Source organism: Anguilla anguilla, chromosome 6, assembly GCF_013347855.1.
Source record: "Anguilla anguilla isolate fAngAng1 chromosome 6, fAngAng1.pri, whole genome shotgun sequence".
In the NCBI taxonomy this organism is placed as follows: domain Eukaryota; kingdom Metazoa; phylum Chordata; class Actinopteri; order Anguilliformes; family Anguillidae; genus Anguilla; species Anguilla anguilla.
The window spans coordinates 50,051,061-50,071,866 of record NC_049206.1 but is presented as its reverse complement, the minus strand read 5'-3'; the positions used below and the strand labels follow the sequence as shown (position 1 = coordinate 50,071,866).

Below are 20,806 nucleotides of genomic sequence, written 5' to 3'. Positions count from 1 at the left end.
TGTACATTTTCTGTAAGCATCAGTCTTTGTTCTATCTTAATGTTATTCAGTTAGCCTTTCAAAACCACCCAACTTGCAGGAGTTCGCAGAACTCGCAATTCTCTTTAACCTATGTTGATACAGTCTGTTATTGATGGATTTAATTTCTGTTATCACTAGAGACTAGACTTCACTTTCCAAGAAAGAGCAAGGTTCAGCAGAAATATATTTTCATACATTTAGTTTTATTATATCAATCTTTAACCTCCACCCACAGAAATGTCCATTAAAAACAAAAAAGCAAAAAAAAAAAAAAAAAAACACACTTCCTTCAGATTTTTTTTTACAACTATACAAATACACAGATCTTGTGTACAATTGTTTGGGAAATTATAGAATCAGTCTTTACATAGGTAAAGGAACATATACCGTTGAGCATAGAGAAAGCATTAGAAATGTGTGTAAAAAAACAAATCTGCACAAGGAAATAATATATACTCTCGCCATAAATTATCAAAATACAGTATTGCAACAGTCCCAGAAGTTTAAAAACTCTGACACATAGGTAATCGTTTCTGCTCTCCCGATCCCACCCAGTTTCCCGGCGGCTCAGAGTTTAAGGACTATTCTTTGCAGAAAACATACTTAAATAAAAACATCCTTTTCAAGGCAGGGAAAATGGAGACAAAAAGCACATGGCACCCTGAAACAGAATTAATAAAAACAACGTTTCATTTTTTTTCTCTTTTCCCCATTATCATTAGAACCGTTTGCAAATTCGGGTGCACACTGAGAAATTGCGGCCACTTTACAAGGAAATAATTTCTATTTACAAAAAAGATCGTATTTTAATATAAAAAGAGTTGAATTTAAACAGTGGTTTAATTCGTCATCCCGGAGACCCCTGAGTGGGGGGGCCCCACTAGGGGGAAAAAAAATCGGTGGGACTTCAAAGTCCCGCATTTACAAATTGCTACAGCGCTCGTGAAATAGTTGTGATCGTAGAAGGGTCCTCCGGTCGGGCCGCCCGGGGCGCCATGTTGGCGGGGGCGGACCCCGACCGCAATTCAAGCTCATTGTCCGGAGAAAACACGGATTCACTGACAACCAATAGCAGCTAATAAACGATGCAGCGGATGGGAACGAGGACAACACAAGCTTCGAAAAACACCTTTTTTTTTTTCCCGCCGGAGGCCAAATCCAGCAACCTCCGGCGTGCCGAAACACTCGTATAACGAATAGCAACAGGACGAAATGGAAAAACCCGACAGGGTTTAATCAAAGCACCATTTAAAAAAAAAAAAAAAAAAAAGGAAGAGAAAAAAAAAAATGAGACGCAAAAGCAGCTGAATTTAAAGACTGCGTTTAGCACCAATGTAGCTCCCGGGTGCGAGGGCGGCTCCGGGGGGGGGGGGGGGTCAGAACTGCTCCAAGAGCTGCCGGAGGTAGGGGCCCTTGGCGAGCTGGCGGGTCACCCGGGACAGCTTGTACAGGACCGGGCAGTCCAGCGACACGCACGGAACCTGGCGCTCAGCACCCCCGCTACAGTTCCTGCAAATCTGGAGGGACGACAAACGCACAGTCACTCTGAGGTACGCGGGCGGCGACGCACCTGAAATACATACGAATGCTAACGATGACTGTAAAGAATGGCACTCGATGGAAAAACACGTTTTGGATTCGTTTAAGTTTTCTTTGACCACTCGTCGGATCAAAATGGCAAGCGTACCCTCGTGTAGTTATTACTTGGCACCCTGATAAGTCATGTATAAAAGCCAGTTGGGGGAACCAGCAATGGGCTTCTCAATGATCTCTTGAGTGTCGGTGGGATGGGGGTCATATTCACATCGCAGCTAATCGCATCATATCGCATTTATCAGATCATATCATGATAAATTGACAATTTGTAAACAAAATAATTTGTTTTAAACATTTACATTTTATCCGAAGCGAGCAATAGGTGCATACCGAAGGTCAGAAATGAAGAGATATTCTATTGTATCACTATTTTATTGTGTGGTGATCCAGTATTATGGTTACACCCCTAGTGGCCGCGTACGGGCTGGCCGGGCCCAGCTCACCCTCAGCAGCTGCTCCTGCTGGCTCTCCCACTGCCGCAGCTCCTGCTGCAGGGTGACGGCCACGCGCTGGGGCTCGGCCCGGCAGCGCCCGCACACGCCCAGCTGGGTCAGCTCGTCGCACACGGGGCAGTGCAGCGTGGTGAAGTACTGCGAGATGGTTCCCTTCCTCCCCGCATCCTCCCCTCCGCCTGCCGTCGAGTGTGCCTTCTGAATCTGGGGGAGGGCAAAGCACGGGAATTAGTTTCTTTTCTTTTGATTTAAAACAAGCCTAAATATCAGGTTAGAAATGGAATAGTACGCTCCTCAGATGTAACAGTTTAAGGTGTAAGGTCAAAAGTATGTGATTAGAATGTTCTTAACTGAACATTCTAACGATGATGTCACAATCACTACTGGTAATGGAACACAACTGAATTCTAGAATACTTTTGAATTTTGAAAAAAAAAAAAAAAACATTCCAAAAAACCTACTCTGCATGCAGAACCACTTCACAGCCTAGCATTTGGCTTTTAATGCAATTCAGATGAGTTATTAACTGTAGCAGAAGTAGCTCCAGTAACTGAAGACTCACTCAGACCATTAAAATTTTTATTAAATATTGAGCCCCCTCCTCCCATCCTTCCAGATCAGGAGAGCTAAAGTCATCCTTACAATATGCTGCCTGACCATTGCTCAATTTACCCTAAAGTGGATCAGCATTCCTGTCCCAGTGTCCAGTTCATCATTTTCATCGTGGTCAGCTAAGCGAGCCTGTTCGCTCGCGCATTCGCAGGCCTGGCAGGCAGGAGTGTGTGGCTGAAAGAGATGTGTTCTTCTGCAGTGTGCCACTTTCTGGCCAATTCTCTCTCCCACCCTTGCAGACTTGATTTTCAGCCCTGGGCATGCTGCCCAAGTTAATCAGTCTGGAGCAGGCAGTGTGCCTGAGGAGGGCTATAAAGACCTTAAAGTGATAGTTCACTTTCCGTTTTTTTGTTTTTGTTTTTGTTTTTGGAACATTTATTCTGTCTTTGGTGTATGTTTTTGATTGGCCCAGACGGTATCTTTGCAAAGTTTTGGTGGTGACCTGATGGCCTTTCAATAGCAGGCAGACGGCATTCAGGGGTTTGTGGTCTAAAGAAAGAAAATACACTTAAAAGTAACTCCAAAGCAACTTGTACAGTCACATTGTTTCCAGAGTTGTACATCTTTCCTTAAGCACAGTGGCCTCAAGTTGCATGCTATATGAAATGGTTCTGAACAAAAATACTATACAACTGCATTTTTTGAAAAATAATCAGGGAATTCCCATTCAGTTCAAAGACTGGAGGCCGAATGTCACTGTACAAGCTGCTATGGAGTTACCTGAAATGGATTTTCTTGCTGCAGACTACAAACCCCCTAATGCCCTATGCCTGCCAATGTAAAACTGGCAGGTCTTCAGAAATTTCTACCACGCCCAGAGTATCCCTCATTACACTGGCTGGGCCAATTAAAAACTCACAAAATCTGAAAGAATATTTAAAAAACCTCCAGAAAGTTAACTATCCCTTTAATGCAGAGCTCAGATGCCACTTCACACAGCTAGCCACCAGGGGGCGCCTGCACTGCACTTAACCGCAGCCACGTAGTCCGACCCGCGGGCAATGACTTCTCGGGCTCCATGGCAACGAGCAGTAACATTTCACAGGATAATGCGCTTATTTCCTGTACCAAACTGCCTGACCACAATTGTTTTATAAAACGCTTTCGATAAAACAGGACAAATGGAACAAGTCTGCCTTCTGTATAAACGAACACAAACGGCAAACTGACCAATAAATACATTCATACTCCAGGCAGCTGCATTGTTTTCCGTGAGTTTGACTCAGAGCGGCGAGAGAATGCAGCGAGGATTTAAAACCATGGCAGGGATTGGCCGGAGCACGAGGACAGGCGCTCGACCGCCCTTGCGGATTCGCTAATCCCGGCTTTAGCGCCGGGGTCCGGCTCGCTCGCTCACCCTCGGCAGCTCCTGGTACCAGCCGAAGACGTCCACCCCGATGAGGGCGAAGACCCGGCTCAGCGGGGGCAGGATCTGCTTGGTGATGTAGTAGGCGGTGTTGAGCCGCAGGCCGGGGTCCTGGAGCACCTCCATGGGCCGCCGCACCAGCTGGATGAGGGGCACGCCCGGCACGCCGTACACGATGACGTAGGGCACCCGCTCGCCCACCCGCGGCTCCAGGCGCCGGTCGTACGCCAGCATTCGCCTGTAGGGGGCGCAAGAAATGGAATCGTTCATCATACACCCCCACGGAAACTAAACTGAGGGCAATTTTAGTTGAATATTACAATCCATTTTGGATAATATGTCTGTAATTTAGCAATATAGACCCCCCCCTTTTTAGTTATTTTTTTATTTTTTACAAAATAAGATAAAATTACAAATATAAAATTTTTATTTTTACTTTTTACATTTATTACTTTGACACTTAAAGGCAGGAGTGGCAGTATTTAATTATTTCAATCAATAGTTAAAAAAATAATAATTTGAATGACAGTGCTCAGATAAATTGTCACACACCACTCATGCATTAAATTGTATATTATTCCTTTAACCAAGTCTCTGAAATAAGTTTTTTTTCCCCCCACATTAAAGGCAGAGTTGCTAGGCAACAGTCTCAGGTACGCCGAGGCTTGTGGTGGAGCCTGCAGACAATGGGAGACGCGGGGAGTGCTTTCACACAGACAGGGTCACTCGCAGGGAGGCTCCAACACAAAAGGTTTTACGCGTAAACACAAAGTTGAGGGTCCAGGCACACGCATTACACTGAAATGCACGTGACCCCGAACACGCAAAATGCAACACAAAGGCAAGCGAACCGCACACGGACGAGAATGAGAAACCTTGTCCTTGGAACAAGACTCATAAAAAGAAAAAAAAAAAGAAATTACACTTAATTCAGTGTGATTTAGCCTCGCAAGAATGTGAAGCACCTTGAATGTGAGAAAACAGGAACTGGGGTGGGAGGGGCATGGAGAAAGGGTATGAAGGGGAGGGGCATTGGGAATGAGTATAAAAGGGGAGGGGCACACAGAAAATGGGTATGTTGTTTAGCAGACAGTGGTGTAGTTGTAGTAATACCACCAGGGGCACAGTCAATGATAAACTGAGTAGTTCAGCATAAAACCTCCATCCGTTGGTTAATCAACTTTTTCTGTCAAAGGCAACATCCAACATTTGTAACATTACACTTCATACCTTAACATAAAACCCTAAATGAGGACAGGGGGCAAAAATTAACCTGTGCTGCAAACCTTAGACCCCAGCATATCCCTTTCCTGCTCTGTAACCTGTAGTAATGCTAAATTGCATTGTGAGTGTATGGGGAGGTGCCTTCAGGATGGGTATAAATAAGAGGGAAAAGGAGGGTGTGGCTCTCTGGCTGAAGGGGCGGCGGGGGGGTGTGTGGGGGTGTACCTGGTGAGCTCCAGCGCTGGGACGCAGGCCCCAGGCCGGTACGAGTTGCTGCCCCGGTACTCCTTGGCGAAGGTGAGGTCCTGCATGCTGGCCTTGGCCTCCAGGATCTTCACGCACTGCCGCTGGACGTACTGCTTGACCTGGCTGATGTCCCGCGTCTCGAACAGCAGCTTGATCGAGCGCTCCAGGATCTGCCGGGGGGGAGGTGTGTGTGTGAAAGTTGAGCGGGAGAGGAAGCAGTGCTCGCCGCCGCCTGAACACACACCCACACCCAACACCACCGCCCTGCTGATAACCCCAGCCAGACTCCGAACCAGATATGAACAATCTTATCCGGAAAGGGCCGACGTGGGTGCAGGTTTTAGTTTCATCCCACCACAATGATTCTACACCTGATTCTGCTTATCAAGGTCTCGGCTGAAGACCATGATTACTTAATTGGTTCAATCAGGTGTCATACTGCTGGTTAAAAAATAAAAAAAATCTGCATCCGTATCGACTCTTTTTTGGATAAGACTGGACACCTCTGCACTAAACCTGCCTGAAATGTTGGCCATTTAATTAGAACAATGAACAGCATTCATACAATAGCTGTGCGCGTGTTGGTGAAATCTGGCATGACCACGAGGAGGGGGGGGGGGGTGGGGAGTCGACAAATTCTCCCGGTTACCTTGGAAACAGCAGGGCAGCCGTCTCTGCGCACTGTCTCAATCCCCTTGGCATCAAACACAGGGTCCTTCTGGTCCAGGCTCTCATACATGTAGCCCACGTACCTCTTCTTTGTCTGCAGAATGCAGGGCAGGTACACCTGTAGATCCGTGCACGTGCGCGCACACACACACACACACGCACGCACACACGCGCGCACACACACACACAGGTAGGGAGAGAGACAGAGCGAGAAGGAGAGAAAGGATCATTTTATCTAATACGTCTCAGTATTTTCAGACGATATACAATGAAAAAACACTATTTGCTATTACTGACCTTCATTGGTTAAATGTGAATGTGTTATGCCAATAATCATTAAGAAATAATGAATCCATATGCCAATCATAAGCAAAAACGGTGCTATTTTGTCAGTGGTAGCGCAAAAAGAACGGAAACCTCCGCCTGTAAAGGTACAAAGCATTACATTACAGGCATTTGGCAGACGCTCTTATCCTTACACAACTAAAGGAGAGACCTCGTGCTCAGGCTTCTATGGTCCCGGGCGAGGAACACTAACCTTCTCAAACTTGAGCTTGACTGGCTTGGGGTTGGTGGCCGTCACCGCCTCTGCGATCTCGTTCCCGATTTTGAAGGCCTGCTCTTTGGTGGCTCCCTTCAGCAGGACAAACATGCTGGGGGTAAAGAGAAAAAAAAGCAATGGGAGGTTCAGAGCGATCAGGAAACGCATCCCAAACAAAGGACGGGCTAATGGATCTCTCTGAAATCAGCAATTTAAATTCCTTTTCATTTTAATTCCGCCAATTTCCTTCTAATGATTAAATCCATCCAGTGAGGCTGATGCTCAAACAACTGGACTGAAGCTTTTCTCTATTAGAATTACAGCTGTTTGCTTAACATGAAACTGGACATCGATCAGACCTAGCGCGTGACTTTCGTTTGAATATGGGGGGGGGGTGGGGTGGGGGCCTGAAATGCATAGACCCCAAGAACAGCAACCATGTAGGTGTGGGGTCTGGGGACATACCCCCTGGAAGAAACTTCTTAAAAGAACAACTGTGAAATTATAAATTCTGGCAAATTCTAAAAGGAAAATACTACAGATTACTATCAGTAAGGCTGGGAAAATATTGGCTGAAGTAGTCACAGCAAAGTTGAAAATCATGGAAAACTGAAGAAATCAGTTTTTTGCTTTAACGTTAACTTATTAAATTGATTAATAGATAGAAGTGCAGCAGTGGGAAATGATTGAAATAAGATGCGCAACTGAAGTGGTAAAAGTGCCAGAAGTTCAAAACTACAGAAAAATCACAGAAGGCACTAAAAAGGAGGAAATCATGAAAATGGCAACAAAAATAAATAAAATAAATGGGTACAGTCATGGAATCCGTGGCACCGTGAACACCCAGCCTCAGCAGTACATTCCAATCGCATCATAAAATTATTTTTCACCATCTGGCAATTTTATTCAGGGGATTACTTGGTTCGTTTTGCAATATTGGAGGGTTGTAACCCCCATATCCCCGCTGTTAATTACCTGCATGCATCAGACACAATTTTAGACAAATACAAAGCCTACAAAATGGAAAAGCTCTTAAAAAGCCATCTAAATGCCCATGTCCTTTCCAAAAAGGTCCAGTCAGGTCATTAGTCTAGACGCATGGCCATCAGAGTATTCAAGAAATAATATACAAGGACCCAATGCTGTCTGGTTCCCGCTATCCTACAGCAGCACATTCCTATAAATGCAGAAAACAAGTTAATTTCCGGCTGTAGGCCTCATAGTTGTTCTTCATTCAAGGCATTCAGAAAACCTTCTTTTTGTTTTTAATGTCAGTCACTCTACCACTTTACCCTGACACTGCTCAGTTAGGTGGCATCAGCGTCTCAACGTCCGCGTTACCTGTCCGTGTCCCCGTACACAACGTGAGCGCCCCACTTCTTAGTGTCGTTGACCAGCTTTATGGCTCTCTCCAGGGTCTCCCGGGCTTTGTGGACGATGCTGTCGCCGACCTGGAGCAGCCAGAGAGGGAGAGGCCTTTCATTACCTCGGGTGCTTTGGGAGAGGCCAGTGTGTTCAATATTACCCAGCAAACACCACGCACAGAACGGAGCTCTTTCTAGAGGTGAGAGAGCCCAGGGCAGCCATTTCTGTACTACACCCCTCCTATTAATAGTGTGCGTGTGTGTGTGTGTGTGTGTGTGTTTATGCAACTTCCCCTCCCATCAGCACACCACCTTTCCTAACAGTCTTAACTGTCTACATTGCTGATTCAATCTCCTTTCGATAGAAACGCATGCATTAATTCAGATGTTAGCCAGACCGCTTGTTGCTGCGTGCTACCTGCAATATCAGACACAGAATATTAATGTGAACCTTAATTGAATGGGATGGGACAGTTTTCTGGGATCAGGCCATTTTGGGTGGGGGGATGGGGGAAGCTCATTACCATGGGACACCAGCCAGTGCCTACCCCGTCTCCTCACCTCCACACTGGGCATCCGGCCGGAGAAGCTGGCGGCCGTGTAGCCGAAGGTGACATTGGCGATGAGCTTGAGGCCCAGCTGCCTGGCGTGCAGCAGGCGCGTGAGGGCCTTGTCGTGCTTGTAGGCCTTCATGGACTGTTTGACCATGAACCTGGTATTCAGGATCTCCTCCAGCATGCTGGGAAGGACCCCCTTCCGCACGGACGACTGCGCGCACACACAAGACAGGAAGCATCAGAAGACAGACGCCTCCGGACGGGACACACTGCCGCTTGCAAACATTTTCGGGGACAAAAGCTGATCTTCCCTCACCAGTTTCAAGCGTGAAAAGCCACTGCGACAGAAACCCTGTTAAATGCAGTAACTCGTAATCTCCTCAATGGGGCTTATGAATTTATGATGAATGATAAGCCCATAATATCCATCCCCTCACTCAGAATAGGCATTTATGGGCACTGATCTTCATTCCTGGTCCTGGTGGGCCGTGCAGGGTCTTCTGGTTTTCGTTGTTGCTCGGCACTTAATCGATCAATTAAAACAGTCGATTACACAGTTTACTCACCTCACCTGGTTTCTTGGGTCTGAACCGTTTGCTGATATTAAGGCGAAAACAAAAGCCAGCAGACCCTGCGGCCCACCGACACCAGGAACACAGATCAACTGATTTACGGCGTGTTACGCACAGCCCAGTCCAGCAGTCCGAGGAGAATCCGCTATAGGCCGCGACCTGTACCTTGACGTAGGCGACGCCGTTGGGCGACACGGTGATGTCGTTGCGGAGCTCGTACAGGAGGTCGGGGGGGACCCTCAGCGAGGTGCAGCCGAACTTGAACTCGTCGTGCCTGAAACACCAGCGAAGGGAGTTTCAGTTTCGCCGCATTTCACTGCGTACCGCCATAAAGCAACAGAGTAGAGCATCGACGATTCAAACCACGTCTGCGTTTCGAGCGTGAACGCGAGCCCGATTAGCACCGACGCTTCAAACTTTTAGACACGGATTCGGAATTGCGATTTTGAGAAGAAGAAAAAAAAGTGAGTGTCATATATAATACAGGCTTTATTACCCTTGTCATAATCAGTGCACGTCTCGGTAAAAAATAAATGAGACTAAAATTACTTCTTAACAAAAGAAGCCAACTGTGATATGTGTCCTGGCACGAGAATCCAACCGTGAGAAAAAGCTGCACAGATGGAGGAAGAAAGAAAAGCGCCCTTACGTTCCCAGACTCTCCACGTGACCCAGGCAGGTGGAGTAGCAGTAGTTGTAGGCGATGACGATGGAGGGGTAGAGGGACTGGAAGTCCAGCACCACCACCGAGTTGCTGTAGAAGCGCGACTCCGGCTCCATGATCAGCGGGACGCACTGCGGCGCCCTCTGCTGGGCCCTCTGCTGAGTGCTGGGCGTCACGGCGATGTAGTTCATGGGCTTCGCGATGCGCAGCATCATGGACTCCACGCGATACTGCGGGGGGGGGAGGGGAAGGAGTCGAGGGCTTCCGATAAGATTCAGGCTCTACGGTTTCCCTTCCAAGCGGTTAACAACACATTACGTTAATTTAGCCCACTGGCTTATCCAGAGGGATTTAGAGCGTGGAAGAACATAAGCACATTCACATGATTTATGCAAGTATGTGCCAGACCTGGCTAACAACACTGCCAGGCCAGCAAGAATCCAGGGAACACCACTGAAGCTCTAATGCACTATTAACTGTGCTAAGCAAGAACCAAAATACAAACCTTGAATGCATACAAGTTACGTCCATAAAAAGCCCAAAGAACACAAAAACCTATAAACATTTTAAAAATACCGTAACCTGAGCGCAAAAGTTAGGAGTATTTGACGGGGAGTGGGGATGGGAGGGGAACTAAGATGTGGCCTGTAAAGTTGGGTCTTCAATCTGTGTCTGAAGATGTCTGCTGTCTTGACCACCAGCATTTGGGATACCCTCATGCTTAGTACATACCTCAACCTGGTGACTATTTTATATTCTGCAAATTCATTCACATTGATAGGGGAAACATGATAACATCAAATTTCTCAAATCTCTCCTGTGATATGAAACAATACCACACAGAATTCAGAGTTCAATGGTGACTCCTGACATGTAAAACTGCACTGGATTTGGGAGGGTCACATGTGGTTGGCTGTTTCCAATGACCTGGTGTTGTCAGTTTCAGTTTATTGCCTGACCACAAGGGGGAGTTTGTGAGTAAATGTACTGAACTCTGTCAGCATTAACAGATGTTGGTATATTCTAGCCCAAAACATGTTATAACAAAATTGAATGTATTAACTGGGACATTTAAAAGGCATGGTGGCATTTGCTGCATGTAGGGTTGCCAGATTTACAACTTGTAAAAACCATGTGCATGCATGTGTGCACACACTGCAAACCAGACATTGAGGTCCAAAACCAGGCACCTGGCAACCCTAACTATATGTCTGAGATAAGTATTTCTCTGCCCATTGAGAATTAATTATGTAGCCAAACAGTAAGCCTTCAGTATAACACGCCTTGAATATTAATCCGAGGTTGAAAAAGGAGCACGTTGGTTACAGTTCCACCTGGGTCCTGCTTTTCTGAAGCTCCTATTGATTGTTGACCATCTTTCACATGACAGGCATAATATTACTAATGCAATGAAACATTTGTCTACCTCAGTATTAAGCCTTTGTCCACAAAATGATTATTTAGGGTTTATTATTTACTTCCTTTAAGCTTGTTTCACGTTCCTTAATAGTAATGATATTCACAAAAAACAGAGCCTGACCGTTACCTACACAAACAACATTCAAAACAAAATCATATTGAATGAAGTGCCACAATCAGATGTTGGTATCTAGTCTAATTTTCATTTTGCTGACAAAAGGCTAGCTCTACCAAGTGGTTTTATGAGCGATGTGTTCGCACAAGAGGTCCAGGGTTGTTACTGCTGTTATTTTTTACAGTCTCTGGTTGTTACCTGGGAACCTCTCGTCAGCACGTGGTAGAACTGGATGCCGAAGACCCGGGCCAGTTCACTGGTTCTTCCAATGATGTCATGCTGCTGGAGCAGCTGCATGGTGCCACATACGCGGCTGACGTAATGATCCACCATCTTCCACCTGCACCAGAAAGACCGATTAACCAAGCAGGTTTATGAAAATGCACAAGAAAATGAACCATTTGCAGAGTAGGTTTTTTGGAATGTTTTTTTTTTTCTTCAAAATTCTATGTCAGTGTTCTAGAACTCAGCTGTGTTCCATTACCAGTAGTGATTGTTACATCAGCATTAGAATGTTCAGTTAAGATTCTAATCACATAATCACATAATAATATTACACCTTAAAGGGTTAACGATGAACACAAAGGGTAAATAGACCTGATAAAGAATTGTAACCAGTGACTGAGCACACCTGTACAGGTCAGTGGTGTGGTCGAACCAGTCTGAGAGTGTGCGTGGGCTGTAGAGGGGGAAGCGTTGGTGAAGGACATGGAAGGCCACGTTCTCAAAGCTGTAGTGATTTAGCGTCACCTGAAAAAATAAAACATCAGCTAAGCGCCCATACTTTCAAACTGACCAAATTTTGTTTCCTTGCCAGGAAGCATTTGAAACTAACCGACAGAACGAGAAGCATCGAGATGTTAAACAGGCTTCTAAAATACTACATTTCCCAGCAAGTTCGTCCTTGCAGCATTAAAGTGTAAAAAGCTGAAAGGGCTACCTCGGTTTTCATTATCCGCCACAGGTTGAGGACCACGCGGCCAATGAGGTTGATTTCCGTCATGGTGTCGGCGCCGTACTCGTCCCTCTCTGCCGAAAATCGGTTCTCTTTCGAGTCGCCTGCAGGGGACGGACAGGTGCCCATGACATCACTCACCGGTAGGCCCCAGAGGAATAGAGTTCACAACGTCGGGGGGAGCTTAAAGATCTTTTCCCACTTTGTGGAGGAAAAAATGATCATCACAATGTTCGGGATTGATTTTTACTGAACACTTCTCTCTGGCTCATTTACTGCCAAAGGTTGCAGAAAGCAGAGAGTAAAAACTCACAGGCTTCCACACCTTTTACTCCCAGCAAAGCCCCAGTAATGGATTAATCAGAGGTGCCAATGAGAACAAGCCTAGAAGTGAGATCAGAGCACTGTGTGTGTGTGTGGGGGGTGGGGGGGAGGCGGACAACCCTTTGATGTAGGCCACTGGGCGGGGCTTCATTCAGTATCTCTGTAAACACTGTATTGACTGCCTGAAAATGCAATTTAGAGAGATGGCTGAGAAATGAGGCCTCTCTGTCTCTCGTTCTCTCTCTCTCTCTCAGACACACACACACACACACACACGCACACACGCACACACAGGCATTCAATGAAAGATAAACTGACACACACACACACGCGCACACACAGGCATTCAATGAAAGATAAACTGACATACACACACACAAACACACAGGCATTCAGTGAAAGATAAACCGACCACCGCAGCAACACAAACACTCTCCCCGACAAACTGCTTGCCAAGCTGGGACGTATCTTCATCCTACAGTGAATGTTTTTTCCATTTTGGGGAAAGCCGGTTCAGAGACCGTTTCAAAGCTCAGGTTAGGGGAGGAAAAAAAAAACGAAGGAAAAAAAAAAAAAACACACTGTGATCACTCTGGTCATGTGGGGTGCAGGGGGGTGGGGGTGGGGGGGGGCTTTCTGGCAGAACAGTCTGGCGCAAGTAGCTTTGCTCAGTTCTGCCTGGCACAGCCCATCCATACCTGGCACCCTTGACAGCTGCTGGCACAGGTCCACGCCCAGCGCGGACGCCCGCTGCAGGAGGTATCCCCACGAACGCATCTGCACCTCGTACCCGACCAGGATGTCTGGGTCAAACCTGTCCAAAGAGCGTGTGCACGACTTAGATAGGGCAGTCTCAAAAACCATCACATTTAGAATGATTGCTTTTTCCCCTCTTTCACTCTCAGTGAGTTGGGGCAATTGTTTCCAGACACTTAACAAATTATTTTTTATCACTTTGCTTTCACGGCCTGTGATGCAGCTCCGCAGAAATAATTTGTTTTTTTGTCACACCATCTTAATTTTCCATCTTCCTCTAAAATGCTTTCCTTGTGCTACATCCTCTCAGGTCATGTGATTTACATCTCTCTCCCCACACTAAATTATGCCCCTGAATCACTTAACCACCCTTGCTTGCCTCAGTCCACGTTAGATGCACTTTTACCCATAAAGATCCTTCATAAACTTTGTCATTCAAAAAAGTGTGCACACTGCTACTATAATAAAACAAAAATAAGTATCTTCTGGCTGCGTTCCCCATGAGCATTTAGGTAAGGTGAAGAAATGCTGCAAACCTCCTCATAATGTTGCCAATTTCTTGAAAGAGATGCTTTTCATCAACGGCGTAGGTGACTTCCAGACCAGAAATTCCAGATCTGACCAGCAGGGGTGCTGTGGTTCTGGAGCCTGCACAAGCATAGAGATGCATCATTTGCACACGTTTCAATTTATCCACAAATCCCAGAGAGGGCCATGAAATATGCACTGCAAACTGTGGGGGGGGGGGGTTCTGCCAATTTTTACAAGCACTATTGCAAAATCTGTGGCATAAAGACAGCTGTTAAATCATTTCTCTTCCCATCCAGCCCCCAACAATCAAAGCTTGTTTTAAAGTAAAAAAGCCTCTATATTTTTGATGTGCTTTTAGCATAGTGCAGAATCAGTCACCTCGGCTCCAGCTGAGACAGTCTTTGTCCACCACAATGGCCCCGGTCATCTGGGTCTTATCAGAGTCGGGCAGTGGCGTGTCAGAGCGGAGGCAGTAGAATAAGGCACATATAGGGTCAAACTCTGGGTCGGGCTCCAGGTCTCGTCGGGTCCTTGCATGAAGCTCCATACTCATCAGAGTCAGGTACTGCACCTGTTGGTGGAGGGCAGCAGGTATGGTTCCTTTATTTACCATCTGTTATTATAGCCATATGTCAATATGGTGCACCTCTTTTTGCCCACATTGAATCCAACAATGCAGTGCTCTCCAGATCCTCACTCCTCAACTGCACTTCATACCCACAGTGCTGTAAGTTTCAGAATGCAGGCGTGGCAGGTGGTACAGGAGACAGGAGCTCACCTCGTGCAGCGCTTTAGCATCCTGAAGATTCTGCATGCTGATTTTGAAACCGTACGAGTTGCTGATGGACGGGCCTTCGATTTGAGAGCCGTCTTTCTTTGAAACATTCAAAGCAGCAAATTGGTTCTGGAAAGGAAAGAAGCACATTTTCTCAGTCAAGAAAAAAAAAAAAAAAAAAAAAAAACAACTTTGTGATGTCATTCCCTCACTGGGGGCCAGGACTGCTAGAGGTCCTTTGCAGGAAAACCTCCGCTGTATTTCATTGTCAGTGGCCATGTGCCATAACTGACAGTCTCACTAGTCTTTCCCTCGCATGCAGCATTGCTGGCATTTCACTTTAAAAGACGAATGGAAGACGATTTATCAGGACATTCCTTAGTGAGTTACATAATGTGTGTGGCCTCAGCCCTGACCTTCATCTGTGTGGTGAGCAGCACTCTCCTCAGGGTGTCGGTGTGTGGCCCTCTTCGCTGCTGCACTCTTGGGGACTTGGACTCTATGTCTGAAATAGGACCAACAAAAACATTCTCAGGGAGAAGGAAACAATTACACAAGACACAAGACCCTCCCTCCATTGAAAACATTCAATAAATTACTGCCACATATTTACTGATTAGTCATGAATGCAGCCTTTTAAAAGCATTCATAAAAGAAATTCTCACTATGAAGAGACTTCAATAAAATGTTTATGCTGGTCAGTAATTTATTTTGATTGAAGTGGTGAGACATGCAGGATGGGACAATTGATACCTTCGGTCATGGGAGGGCTACAGTTGGGCTCGGGGTCCATTTTGCTTTTCCGCCTTCTGGTGACAGGGGTGCTGTGGAGGAGAAAGGGATGGGACTTCTCCTCCCTCTGGGCTGAGAGAGAGAAGGGTGAGGGGCTGAGGAATTCCTTGTCCTGTCTCCTTTCTGGAGAGGTGCAGGGCTGACTACTTGGAGCAGCAAGCTTGGGTGATGCCAGCTCTGGTGTGGACCCTTTCGTGTCCCCTTCAACACCGGTAGGACTCGGCCAAACTGTCTGTTGCCAGGGCGGCAGATCTGGGGAGTCTGGAGAACTGGATTTGCCAAAGTACACTTCATCCGCTTCCTCTCTCGCACTGCTGGCCACAACATGGGTCCTTGGCTGTCCAGGGCAGCTTTCGGCCTTTTCCACAGGACTAATATCTTGGCTTTCCTCCTTAAGGGCCTGCATGCTGGTTTTCTCAAATTGATCACATGCCCTTTCAAAGTTTTCTGTAGAGACCACCGTCCCACCAACACTCTGACGTCCATCCCAGTCCAAGTGGGCCCTCACTTCTGCACCAGTTTCTGTCTGCTCCCTCTGAGGATTCTCAAACTCCTTCTTGGCCTGCAGCCACAGCTGCACCCTCTCCCTGCTAGGTGCACTTTTGCAGGGAAGAAGCACCACCTTCTGGTCACTGGCAGAGGCAGAGGCTGGACTGAGATCGGGCCACCCCTTAGTGGACTCCATACATGCAACTCCAGGTGCCGATGGAGACCCAGACCGTGTCATTGCAGAGAAGGCAGCCTTCCAGAACTGCAGACCTTCTAGGGAAAAGTCCCCACTGAACTCTGTCAGCTCCTTAGCTAGCCTGGTTCCCACCACCAGTCTGCGACCACCAATCTCCCTGTCAACAAAAAAAAAAAATCAGAGGAACAGAACAAAATTAAGGCAAGAGAGATGGAGATGCACCAGAGTCAATACATGTACAGTGATTTTTATACCACTTGGAGTGCTTTAATGCCCTAATTTCTTGTTACATATTTACAAATAAATATCTAATATTAAGCATGTGTTTTACAGTCATGCAAATTAATTTAATATTTCTGATTAATTAGACATACCTGGGTTTTCCTGGAGCGTCAGCAGGATTACTACAGAAGGGCTCCTGATAGGTAGTTTCTGAGAGATCCAGGTCCAGGAGTGTGGTGAGGATTTCATCCCGGCTGGGGGGCGACATGAGGGGCTTCAGGATATGGGCACCCCCGGCACCTCTCTGAGACTGACTGCCCATCTTAACTTGTGACAATGAGCTGACTGACCTAGGCGAACTGCTGGGTGTTGTCGTTGTTAATGCATCATTCCCTTCCATTAGATCCACACAATGAGAACCAAGGATATCTGAGAAGGATGCAGAGTTCAATGGTAGCGGAAGGAAGGGATCAAAAGAGAATAGTAGGTCTCTTCTCTCACAGTGAAAACCTTGAAAGTGGCTAAGACCATGACCTTTGCTCAAGGAAGACCCCCAATCCCTGCTCCTCATAATCCTGGCAGCAGCAAGCTCTTGACCACTGTCCGAATCCAGTAAAGATGCCGACAGGTGAGTTGGGAGTCCCTCTCTGGTTTCTGCCGATTTGTCAAAAAGTTCAGGACTGAGGGGACCCATTCTGTGCCACTCTGGTCCACCTGGCTCTTCTGCTATACATGGAACCCTCTCAGGCATGCTCTCAAATCCCCGAGCAAGCGCTGGGACAGGTTCCTGGATTATATCGCTGAGAAATTTCTGGGGCAAGTTCTTGTCAGCCAACACAAATTGGCTGCCTGAGTAGAGACCACAGAATTCTGTTTGGCCTACAGTATTGATGTCAAAGTTGTAGTTGTGAGGGAGCTCTGGGGACAAGCTGTCTTCGATAGAGTAGCAACTGTCAAAACCGGGGTCGGAAAGGAACACTGGGCTATCATCTGACAGGGGAGGTTCTGACTTTATTGGTTCCTCTGGCGTGCAATTTTTCCCTTTCCTACTTCTAGGCTTTTTCTCCTTTGGGGCTTGCACCTTAGGGACCCTGGGCTTACGTGGGGTAGAGGAGGGGGCTCTTTTGGATTTTGTGGACTTGACTGCTATGCTTGGAGCACTGTTAGTTGGATCAGCTGAAACCAGTGAAGCCTCAGATGCGCCTGCTCCCTCGGAAACCTTCTGCTGCCTTTTCTGCAGAAGTTCTTTAAGGACAGCAAGCCCAGATGGAGTCTCAGGGAGCAGCAGTCTCTCCCCATTCCTGGGGGCTGGTTGAAGTGAACAATCTTTGTCAGTTCCATGTGTCTCTCCTGACTTGGGTTTTGGCAAGGGCTTTGCCTTAAGTGACACGCACGGCAACGGTGTTATATCTTCTTTTTCCTTCTTTTTTGATTGACGACGTTTGGTCTTTGCTGTTGACTTGCCCTCGGAGGGCTGTGGGAAATTCTGGCTTTCCTCAGCGCTCGAAGGAATCTGGAATGAGGTCTCAGGCTCATTCTTCATCATTGAACCAGGCCCCTGTTGTGAACCAAGATTTTGACTCTGCACCGTGACATTTGAGCTGGACCTACTGTACGTGATGACAGAACATGGGAAGCCAATGCTTTTTATAACCGGCGATGAACAAGTGCTTTGTGATTTCCCAGCATCCGATGGCTTTGACGTTCCCGGAGAACTACAAGCTGGTGTTGGGTCATGGGTACTGCCTATGTCACCATCTTGAAGCAGGTCAGGCTGCCTTTTGACACCAAGGGTATCACAGGGACTTGGGCTCATTTCAGAGATGGAAGTCTTACAGGTCTCTGGCTTTGGCTCAATATCAAATGGCAAGGGCTGACTTACAGAACTAGTGACACCCTTGGAGTCAGTATCATCTTTGCGTTCTTTGTCAGACACTGGCTGCTGAAAGGGAGGGAGGTCTCCGGATGAAGACTCTCCAGTTGGAGGCAGGTCTTCCTTGGGAAATAGGGGCTGGGTGCTCTCAACCCCTGGATTTGGGACTGGATTTTTGGCCCCTTGGGTCTGCTGTTTCTTCTTGCGTGGTTTCCTGGTCGTTTTAGGGGTTGACTGTGCATCACCCAGGCTTGATTCCTGCGTAGTATCTGAATCTTTACTTTTCTTTCTTTGTGCCCCACAACTAGTCTTTCTTTTCATGCTCTCCTTCGTGACAGACTGTTCTTCTAAATTCATATTTGCAGCCTTGCCCCTCCTCCTTTTAGGGCTTGTCTGCGTCACCTTTCTGGATTTGCTTGTGCGACTTCTGTTGCGAACCCCTTTGCCTAATGACTCTGTGCTAGTTTCCTGTAATGCGGAGCTAAGACATGGATCATTTAATGGGTTTATCAACTGATCAGCAGAGACTGCGTCCATTTGGGGATCACTGGGAGACCAACAGCGAGGTGGTGTTGAACATGTGGGGCTGGGAGCTCTGTCAGACAGATAACCAAGCTGAACCATCACATCAGTGTACTCAGAAGTATAATCATCAGTGTGTTCATTGTAACTCGGCCTTGGAAGGGGCAGAGTGGGCAAAGTTAACGGCTTCTTACTGCCTTTAGTCCTCTTTATTCTAAATCCGTGCCCACCTGTGGCTTTGGGAGGGCTGCTGATTGTTTTCTTGGATGTGGAGTTAACCTTAGCTTTACGCTTTGGATGCTTCTTTGCCTTTGGCTCAACTAATGGATATTTGACAGCATTTGACTCCGGTACCTTGGGCCAAAAGTCCTTTAGCGGAGCAAGTTTTTTGTAAAGCTCTAGCCTACCTGGTGTCAGTGTCACCCGCTGTTCATCTGCACTTACCTTGGCCATCTTCACCAACATGTTCTTCTGCCCTTTGAACCTATTGATGATGATGTACTTAATGATAATAGGGGGCTCCTTTTTTGACATCTTTCGTCGTTTTTGATACTTGTACTCGTGACCACTCAGCAAATAGTTGTCCCTCAGGGTGAGGGCAGGCTTAGTGTGGAGAGACAGCCCTGAAGCCTCGCCATCTTCGCTGTCGTAGCTCATCTTGCGCTTTGCCCTTAGTGTGTACTTGCTGCCTGGTGGCCCAGAGGGTTTTGAGTGTCCCACCTTAGAAGGGGGATCAATGGGGGCTAGGAGTCTTTCTTCAACAGATGGAACAACGGAAGTACAAGGACCGGGGATATCTGGAATTGGTTCAGAAGGCCCCATCTCTGGCTTCTCCTTTTCCTCACTGTTGTCGCAGACGGGCTTTAAGGACGTGAAGACTTCTCTGTCCTGGCTCACAGAGACCGTGCTCTCCTCAGCAGCCACCTTCGACTTTTGGCTGGCTGCACTGACCCTTCTTTTGCCCAGTTTCAGCCTTGATCTCCGTTTTTCCTGCTCAAGCTTACTGCTACCATCTGCAGGCTTATTGCCCATGCACTTTTTGGCAGGCCGGTTGAGGCAATTTGAAAGGATAACACTGGGGAAAAACTTATAGTGCGCCTCCTGCTGAGCAACTATTGTCCTCTCCGTCTTGTTTTCCTGGTAGTCCTCGTACCTGATTTTGAGCTCGCCCATGTCTCCTTCTTCACTGTTCCTTCCCGTTTCACCTTCCTGAGGGGCCATGGGGTCATCTTCCTCCATGGGGCTCGGTGCTGAATTGAGGTTTCTCTGCAGAGGGCTTTTTCCCTCTTTCTGTGACAGCTCCAGTTCCGCCTTAGTAGGACAGTTTCTCAGCTCCGAGTAGCAGAGTGAAAAACTCCGGTGATTTTGTAAAATGGATAGACGATTTTTTTCTACATTTTTAATACTGCTGTACTTCTTCCTGCTCTGGGTAATTTTCCCATTTCCGAAGGGCAAGCCATCAGGGTCAGGCTTGTTAAGGGAGACTGCTTTCTTTTCGTAAGTGTAGAGGGGGTGCACGTCCATTTTGTCAGCACCCATTAGGGAAATGTCAGTCTTATTTGTGATGCTGCAGGGAATAGGGTGTTTAACGGGTTGGATGTAGGGAGTCTCCTTGTTCATCTTGAGCCCAGCTGACCCAGCCTTGCTCTCTTGGCTTATGCTGCCTTTGGAGAGGAAGTGCATGTCTGTCGGTTCCTCCTTGTCCAAGGAGAGGGTCTGTCTGTGCTCGGGGTGCTTGCACTCCAGCAGGATTTTGGCAGAGGACGGGGGCTCCAAATGGACAGTTTCACTTGGGAATGGGTTCCTTTTCCCCAAGATCTTGTCAGTGGCTGTAAGCGACGAGTGAGTTCTGGAGCCTTTGTCAGTCAGTGTTGAATCTATTGAGGGGAAAAAACAAAGACAAAAATATTTATTTCTGTCATTAATCAATGTGCTGGCACTGATCGTTAGAAA

At 47.0% G+C, this 20,806-nt stretch overlaps 1 protein-coding gene across 1 annotated transcript in view; it reads right to left on the bottom strand.

Moving 5' to 3' along the window:
• Positions 1–203: 203 nt before the first annotated feature.
• rev3l (REV3 like, DNA directed polymerase zeta catalytic subunit) overlaps positions 204–20,806 on the bottom strand; it is a 59,970-nt gene continuing 39,367 nt past the window's right edge. The window contains exons 13-32 of the mRNA XM_035422120.1: positions 16,611–20,730; positions 15,513–16,393; positions 15,176–15,264; positions 14,763–14,888; positions 14,363–14,555; positions 13,990–14,101; positions 13,396–13,511; positions 12,359–12,477; positions 12,050–12,168; positions 11,617–11,758; positions 9,870–10,114; positions 9,386–9,494; positions 8,653–8,859; positions 8,069–8,178; positions 6,725–6,839; positions 6,167–6,304; positions 5,497–5,687; positions 4,039–4,285; positions 2,061–2,273; positions 204–1,538 (exon numbers count right to left, since the gene is read on the bottom strand). Coding sequence (XP_035278011.1) covers positions 1,398–1,538; positions 2,061–2,273; positions 4,039–4,285; positions 5,497–5,687; positions 6,167–6,304; positions 6,725–6,839; positions 8,069–8,178; positions 8,653–8,859; positions 9,386–9,494; positions 9,870–10,114; positions 11,617–11,758; positions 12,050–12,168; positions 12,359–12,477; positions 13,396–13,511; positions 13,990–14,101; positions 14,363–14,555; positions 14,763–14,888; positions 15,176–15,264; positions 15,513–16,393; positions 16,611–20,730 — 7,733 coding nt within the window. The 3' untranslated portion in view covers positions 204–1,397. The remainder of the gene's footprint in view (positions 1,539–2,060; positions 2,274–4,038; positions 4,286–5,496; positions 5,688–6,166; positions 6,305–6,724; positions 6,840–8,068; positions 8,179–8,652; positions 8,860–9,385; positions 9,495–9,869; positions 10,115–11,616; positions 11,759–12,049; positions 12,169–12,358; positions 12,478–13,395; positions 13,512–13,989; positions 14,102–14,362; positions 14,556–14,762; positions 14,889–15,175; positions 15,265–15,512; positions 16,394–16,610; positions 20,731–20,806) is intronic.